Below are 8101 nucleotides of genomic sequence, written 5' to 3'. Positions count from 1 at the left end.
TGCCTCTACTATGAACTTCTAATGGAACTATAGACTGCAAAAAGTTGTGCCCCTTTGGCTGCAAAGCAAGGTCTGTAGTGCACGCTCTGGCGCTTAAGCTTGGCACCTTTAGTAATAATCGAATTGGCTCTAAAGCTCAGAATCAGGCCCCTGAGCTGTTTTACATTCGGTTTAAAGAAGTTTATTTTCTTATAAAAACTGTACAGTTCATTTAAAATTAGATGCGCATAACGAATTCAATTACAGTATATAGTATCACATTTGATTCTTTTATTAAAATAAAAAGTTTATGTCAAAGAATGACTGGATTTTTTTTTACAGTCAATGCGATACCAGTGACAATAAAAAAAGAAGGTTGATTATTCCTTTACTTTTCTAACATTCAGACTCTTAAGCTCTACAACTCGTTGTGTGGTCTGGGCGGGGGTTTCGGCGGCGGCACCGCGTCCCGGTAGTATCTCTGGTAGATGTCATCCCAGAAGCGCGTGCGCTCCGCCAGCAGCGCGCCGCGCAGCTCCAGCCGCTCGCCCAGCGACATGTGCGGCGCCCGGTCCGCGCCCGCCGCCGGCCAGGCCGGCAGCGCAGAGCCCTCCGGTACAGGGGTACTGAAATGAAAGGAATAAATCAGTACTCACTCCTTTTCTACGCCTGGTTTTGCTTTATATGTTCTGAAGCTCGTAAAAAAAAGGTTAACTCAAGTGAAACCTAAATGTCCTAACCTAAATGTGAATTTTAAGTGCACCTACCGACATCAATTTTTAGTTCTTAAAACATTACAAGTGCCAATTTTCTAAGTAGGTATCTATATACATATTTTTCACTCACCCTGTTTTCAGAAAATTATGCCAAATTTCCCGAATTATTGTCTTCATTTTCCTATAGTTTGGGGTAGCAAGAGACTCATCCATATGTGTGAAGTTTTTTCCGTCAGCTAAAGCCATTGTCTGGGCGCAGTGGTTAGCACCTCGTACTTCAGTGTGTGGAACATAGGGAATATCCTCGTCCACAAAGCTATATTCATACAAATATACTTGATTGTTACCAGCCTCCGCGTGCAACTTCACAGCCCAAAGCATGGGATAAGCAAATATGATATCCGAAAAGTAATCAACGTATTTCAAAATATTGTCATTGCCCACTGACTTGTCGCCAAAGTAAAACTTTTTGATCTCATTTGCCACTTCTTCTCTTTCTTCGTCAGAATCAAATTTTAAGTCGGCTGGCAAGAAATCAGAAAATCTTTCATTCATCTTATCCTTCCAAATATCAAAGAAATCAACACGTAATAAACCTTCCATTTCAGCGAATCCATACAACACAGGTAATTTCCTATAGTTGCCACTCCTTAGTATATTCAGAGGAGATTCCGTGAGGAACGCTCCGTCTCCTGTATCGCGTTCCACACATGGTGAAAATACGAATGTAGAATCAGTTCTGTCGAAAAAATTATCCACTGTCAACAGTTCTATTGGAGCAGTCTTGTAAAAGTTTCCCAAAGCATAAATATCATCTCCGTTAGTGAAATTTAATTTTATTGCATGTTTTTTTGCATTTTCTACAGGATCTCGCTGGATAGTGAATGCGGCCATATTTCCACCGCTTTCGGGTATAACTCGCTGAAATAACCCTTCGGCTGATTTTGAAAGCATTAACAGATCTACTGATGCGGAACCTGCACTGTACCCGTCAATAGTAACATCATCAGGGTTACCGCCGAAGCTGACGATGTTCTTCTTCACCCAGCGCAGCAGCGCCACCTGGTCCTTCATGCCAGCATTACCTGGCGCGTCCTCAGTGCCGAGACATAGGAAGCCGTGGATTCCAAGACGGTAATTAAACGTCACCATAATAAAATCTTTTGTCTTCATGAATTGTCTTGCCTTAAACATTTCCCCCCAGCCCATAATAAAAGCTCCTCCATGTACATATACGACAACTGAAAGGTTCTTTTCTTTTGTATTAGGCATAAATACGTTGGCGATGAGACAATTTTCTTTGGTCACTACATTTGTGGGCATGAGATCACCAGGAAACATTGGCTGTGGGCATATAACGTGCTCGTCGACTGCGTCAAATGGTTCTAACCACACTGGTGGAGGAAGAGGTGCCTAAAACAAAAGTTAAATTGATCAGTTTTATGTAAAATTTACTAAATTGGGTCCATGGATAGAAGGCGAAGATGACACAGGCTTACTAGGTTTTAAAGTAACCGTGTCCTGCCCCCCATTCTTATTTATACACAGACACAGTGTAAAGAACACAACCTAAGTGACACAAATTCTGTACTAATATTAAAATGTAGTGGAAGTGGTATTGTATCTAGCAAATAACTACATTTTATTACATTACTTCGGTTTTAGTGGGTAAAGAACCAACCTCTCCAGTATAAGTGCGGGTTCTAATACAGATCAGGCAAGTATCAATTCAAGTTTTCTAAATATGTTTGTTATTTCTAATCTAAGTATATCTTGAATACCAATGACTGCTTCGGAGGGCACGTAAGGTAAACTGTAGTTCTCGGCTGTCATTGAACATCTTTGGCAGTCGATACAGGCAGGCCCGCCGTAAGCGGGCGTGCAGCGCGTGCACAGCACGCGGGCGGCACGTCCTAGGGGGCGGCAAATCTAGCGAGTTATCACGTAATATTAAAAAAATACAATATCTTTTTACTTATGATTTGATTTCAATATTTCCGAACACAGCAATACCGCTAAGAACTTACTTACACTGCCAGTTTCAGTTAGGTACATCTGTTAAAAGGACATTTTCAAAATAAAAGATTCTTAACCAGTGGCGTAGCGCGCGGCAAATGCTATTTAGGGGGCGGCAAAATTAAACCAATAAAATTTCGGAAAAAGCCGCCCTAGCTTTGGTCGTCTCCTATCAATTTTGACTGTTTCACCCTTTGCATCCCCAAAAAAATTCGCGCTCGCTGCGCTCGCGGCTCCATGTCAGATTTCGCATTTTATCTTAGTTTAATTGTTGAGGCATTCAATTCCGAAAAAATATTTTTCGCGCACGTCCGTTATGGCTTTTTATGATATGTTTACTTCAAGAAAACTCTAAGGAAAAAATCGCGCTCGCTTCGCTCGCGGCTTTTGCACTTCACTTCTGTGCATGTCTTACTTTTTGACTTTGCTTTGTTAATTTACAGTGGTTTTAATTTGTTTTGTGTCCTTAGACTAAAAAATTTTCGCGCTCGCTCCGCTCGCGCTTCCTTACATATGGCATGTGTCTTATAAGTTGACTTTTCAACGGGAAACCCACCAAATAGCATATTTTACTGAATTTAAACATTGTTATAGATATTTAAGTGCGTTAGTTTAAGTTAATCACAATCTTTCAATACATAGAGGCCACTTGGGTAATGATTGCACTGCATTGATGCCCTAAGCAATTGCTTAGTTTGCTTGTGGGCTAACCCAGGACTGCTTAGGTTACCTACTCTGAACATTTCAAGTACTTAAATAAAAAGTTATGTGTAATGTATGTTATGTATTGCAATAGTTATTTATCCAAAAGTAGGTGGGTTTTCTGCAATCAGAGCGGTGCATGTACATATTTTTTTCTGTTGGACTGTAACATGGATATGAATGGGCGGAGGGGGGGGGGGAGGTCCGGACCCCCTGTATCCGCCATATTTTTTGACAAAACGTATGTAGTCGTAGGGCGGCATAATCAGTTTTGCACGCGGGCGAACAAACAGCTAGCGGCGGGCCTGGATACAGGTAGTCAGAAGTTGCCCGGGTACCTAACTGGGTTAAGAATATCAGGTAAGAAGGAGAGCGTATTTCCCTTTCCGTGTTCAACTGGCGACACCGGTCTCGCGAAATCCACACGCTTTTGTTTTACTACGGAATCCTACGATCCCGTGTTCAATTCGCGTCAACTGAGCACGACTGTGCGATCAAGTGGCGCTGGGTAAGGTTTAACAAAATCGTGTGCAGTTGAACTGAACACTTTTTAGACTTGACTCTTAGACTGCTTGAGTCTTTAAAAGCGTGTTGAATTAGCGACGGTATTATTCTATAGTAGACGGTAGGTTGTATTATTAACTCTATATAATTTCAATGAAATATGGCATACAATACAATTAATGAAACATTTATTATCAGCACAAAAAAAAAACACCGACAAATATTTTGCGGAACGTTCGTTTTGGTCTATGTTCACAGCGATATTGTGTGCACCTTTCTTTTTAACAGGACGGCCGGACCGAATTCTACCACTGCTGGGTAATTGTTTTTGGGAACAAATATAATGACCACCATAAAATGCTTTGATACCCTAAGTTTTGCAACCAGAAATATCTACTGAACACCAGAAAAATAAAGTCTAAAAATGTAATAGTACCAGCTATTTTAGTCACGACTTCACTTTAAATTGTATTCGACCACCAAATTTAGTAAATGATCACCAACTCTTGACGACCAAATTAATGTATTATTTTTGCCTAAATAAGTCACTGTGATTGCCATAAAATGTAGGCTTATTACCAAATAAAGTATTATGATGCCATATTAAGTTATGTGTCCGGCTTGCAATGCATGCGTGAGTGTCAGTATGACGAGTGACAGGGGAAAATGGAAGAAAATGACATATTGCGCCGACGCCAAGTAAAATTGGGAACAGGGCAGGAGAAAGAAGAAGAAGAATGTGTTTCTCAATACACTCTTATCGCACTGTTTAGAGGCATGCAATAGACAATTTTCCACGCTAGTGCAGGAAAAGGGTCCCCATAATGTTATTACATTTATTTTATCAGGCCGAACTTATTTTTTTGGAGTCAGTTTACTTAAACAGGATAGCAAGATGTAAAAACTTTTTTGATGATCATTTACTACTTTTGGTGATCATTTACTACTTTTGGGATAACAATGATTTTTTTGGACTCATTTTGCTTAAATAGGATAGCAGAATTTAAAAACTTCGGTTATAATCTTACTTTAAAATGGTGGTTTAATTTTGGTGATCATTTACTATTTTTGGCTTACGCATGATTTATTTTGGAGTAATTTCACTTAAATAGGATAGCAAAGTGTTAAAACTTTGGTGATAGTTTTACATTAAAATGCGAGTTTTATTTTGGTGATCATTTACTATTTTTGTCTGCTGTTTGTTACTATATCTGGTGATCAGTTAAATATAAGCCATTGTTTTTTATGTCGTCTAGAAATAGATGTTGGTTGGACCTTTATTTTTCGTGAACGTCGTATTTTCTTATCATGTATGTATGAAACAGTAGAGGAAGGAGTCTTCAATCGAGATAGTTCAAATGAATATTTCAGTATTTATGTGTTTACTGGATTTGGTTCTTGTTTCGAATAGACAGGTTAAAAAACCGTGTTCATTTCAATTACACACTGTTTTGTAAAACTTCTGTTCAACCCAACTTTTGAAGATCTCACTATTTTTGTATGTTTACTTAAAAATAGTAAGTAACGTACAGTAAATATGTTTTGACCTTAACTTGAAGTTAATTATGTGGTAATTAGTCACCATCATGCGATACTTAACTAAAGTGACAAGTTTTTTTGGTTTCAAAAGACACGAAGATATTATTACTTTGTATGGAATATTTTTATATTACAATCACCATCATCTCCCGAGCCGTTAACGTAACTTTGCTAACTAACTAACGTAACTTAACGTTGCTTGATCGGACAGTCCTGCTCAGTTGACGCGAATTGAACACGGGATCGTAGGATTCCATAGTAAAACAAAAGCTTGTGGATTTCGCGAGACCGGTGTCGCCAGTTGGACACGGAAAGGGAAATACGCGATAGGAGAATGCTTCATTTTCCTCAAACCTAACAGAAATTATTGCACTAATGCAATTGACGACATTGCTAGACATAGCTAGATTGAATATGAAATGAGTGCATTATTTATTTTCGTAAATGACCTATTTAGCAAGTTTGCAATTACCTTGAACTTATCCTCGCCCGTGGGCGCGGTGGCGTAGGGTATGTTGTAGAAGGCGTACATGTCATCAGTGGGGTGCTTACGCCCGCGCACCGGCCCTTGCGCAGTCCTCACCTCGCGCCACTCGTCGTCAGCTAGCGCGGCCGCGCACATGAACACCACACACTTCCACCACTTCATCGCTACAGTTGCGAACTGACTCACAGATATGCGCGAATCGAGCTAATTTATTTTCAGTCACAGTAATCATTACTATGATGAGTGGTTATCATTGTCTGATAAGATTGTTAGGTAGAGAAGTAGGTATATAATTACTGTCTTATACATATATAAGACAGTAATTTGACGAAGTTCAAATCCCAAAGGCAATCGTAATTTTGTTGAGTAGATGATTACATGAAATAACAAAATGGAGCCTGTGTTACTCGGGGATTGTTTAGCTTCACAAAAATGAAAGTTTTTTTTACAGTCGTCGCCATGCCCCTTCCGAGGCACTCTTGAATGAGGAGACTTACCGCCACCACTGTGGCGTGCCCTGTGACGTGGGTACACTTGATAGATAATCGAGTTAAATCTACCGATACCCTGTTTTTTCTAATCTATTCGGTCATTTCAACCAAATTTATAAAATATTAGATTATAACCTCTTGAAGTATGTAAAACATAGTAAAGATATGTGTGTCGATGACAATACGCGAGTAGTGAACTACATTGAACTAGTTGTCGGTCGATCCATTTGGACCGGTGTAGCTTAAGCAGCGTCACAACTATGCTGTATAGAATAACATTGTATATGAACCTAACATCGTATATACCAAGTATATATTCTACAGCAAGGTACTTCACCTAAGTACTACTTAATTTACTGCAATAATCTCTCAAAAGGCGCAAAAAAAAAACAACAAAAAGTAAAAATAATCGGAAAGTATAGGTACAAGCAATGTTCAAACACACTAACTTCACCGTATAATGGAGATGTTACAAAATATTACGCTTTCATTTGTGTGAAATAATGATAAAAATACGTTTTTTATATAAGTATTTTATTAACAATACAACAATAACTATATACACTGCTAAACTTGTAGGTAACTATTAGTAGTAAGACCAATATCAGAAATTACCTATGCTAGGGTAATGTGAGAGTTTCTGTTAGGTTTAAAGAATCTTTATTCTCAACTAGCTTCTGCCCGCGACTTCGTACGCGGATCCTGTCCCTTATGCCAGCGACTACGGGGTCAGCAAAATCAAAGATCTGAATAGTCTGATATTGAATTTTAAGGGCCCGTTGACTTGAAAACAACGGAATACGCATAACCATTAGAAACGTTCCATATATTTAATTTTTGTACTTACTTTAACGGCAAAAGCACAGCAGACTAAACAAAACGCTGAGAACTGAACCGCAATAGACGTGACCATAGGGATAAAAGTAGTGATTCTAATTAGTCCGCGTAAAAAAACATTAAATAGATGACAAAGTCGTGGTGGTTTAGTGGGTAAAGAACCAATCTCTCAAGTATGAGCGTGCGTCTTTGATTCCAGGTCTGCCAAGTGTCTGCCAATGCAACTTTTCTAAGTTCGTATGTACTTTCTACGTATATTTTGGATGCCAATGACCGTTATTTGGAGGGGATGTTAAACTGTAGGTTCCGACTGTCATTGAACATTCTTGGCAGTCGTTATGGGTAGTTAGAAGCCAGTAAGTCTTACCAAGGGGTGTTGGGTTGAGCGGGTAACCGGTTTGTGGAGGTCAGATAGGCAGTCGCTCCTTGTAAACACTGGTACTCAGTTGCATCGTGACTGGAAGTCGACCCTAACATAATTGGGACAAAGGCTCTTGAGATAATAACGACAATAATAATGAGATATAGGCACCGCAGGACATCTGAGGCTGATGACGGGGAGTAGCGACCCCGCGGGGCTATATATACTGAGTTCTCCAGGGAGAGTATACTGTCCCTCATCTCCGGCCGGTCGGAGTGAACTATGACGGGGGTAGGTCTCACGCCTCTGGCTTGGCTTGGCCGTCCAGAGTGGAGTCGCTAGAGCAGGATTAGTAGCCCTGCTCGGAGGGTAGGTGCCTCATGGTAAGCACAGGGAGCGCGTAATCTGCGTTTAAAGTCCGCCGAGGTATCCTCACTCTTCAGCCGCTCATGTCCCTGTTGCCCTCTTG

The 8101-nt window shown here is 40.0% G+C and overlaps 1 protein-coding gene across 1 annotated transcript; it reads right to left on the bottom strand.

Annotated features, from left to right (window-relative positions):
- Positions 1-354: 354 nt before the first annotated feature.
- Positions 355-6777, bottom strand: LOC124642862 (cholinesterase 1-like). Its single transcript, XM_047181615.1, has 3 exons — positions 5929-6777; positions 826-2108; positions 355-605 (listed from the first exon to the last, which is right to left on the bottom strand). Exons 1-3 carry the CDS (start codon positions 6103-6105, stop codon positions 398-400), a joined length of 1668 nt encoding a protein of 555 aa, XP_047037571.1. The 5' UTR covers positions 6106-6777; the 3' UTR covers positions 355-397.
- Between the last annotated feature and the right edge of the window lie 1324 nt (positions 6778-8101).

This window comes from Helicoverpa zea, chromosome 2 (assembly GCF_022581195.2).
Source record: "Helicoverpa zea isolate HzStark_Cry1AcR chromosome 2, ilHelZeax1.1, whole genome shotgun sequence".
Taxonomy (NCBI): domain Eukaryota; kingdom Metazoa; phylum Arthropoda; class Insecta; order Lepidoptera; family Noctuidae; genus Helicoverpa; species Helicoverpa zea.
This window is presented reverse-complemented; position numbering and strand designations above follow the sequence as displayed.

What these genes read in the sequence shown, in the direction of transcription:
- LOC124642862 (XM_047181615.1), bottom strand. Translation starts at nt 6,105, where the DNA reads ATGAAGTGGTGGAAGTGTGTGGTGTTCATGTGCGCGGCCGCGCTAGCT. An exon ending in CGGGCGAGGATAAGTTCAAG is followed by an intron (nt 2,109 to 5,928) that starts GTAATTGCAAAC and finishes CTTTTGTTTTAG; the next exon opens with GCACCTCTTCCTCCACCAGT. An exon ending in CATAATTTTCTGAAAACAGG is followed by an intron (nt 606 to 825) that starts GTGAGTGAAAAA and finishes CTTTCATTTCAG; the next exon opens with TACCCCTGTACCGGAGGGCT.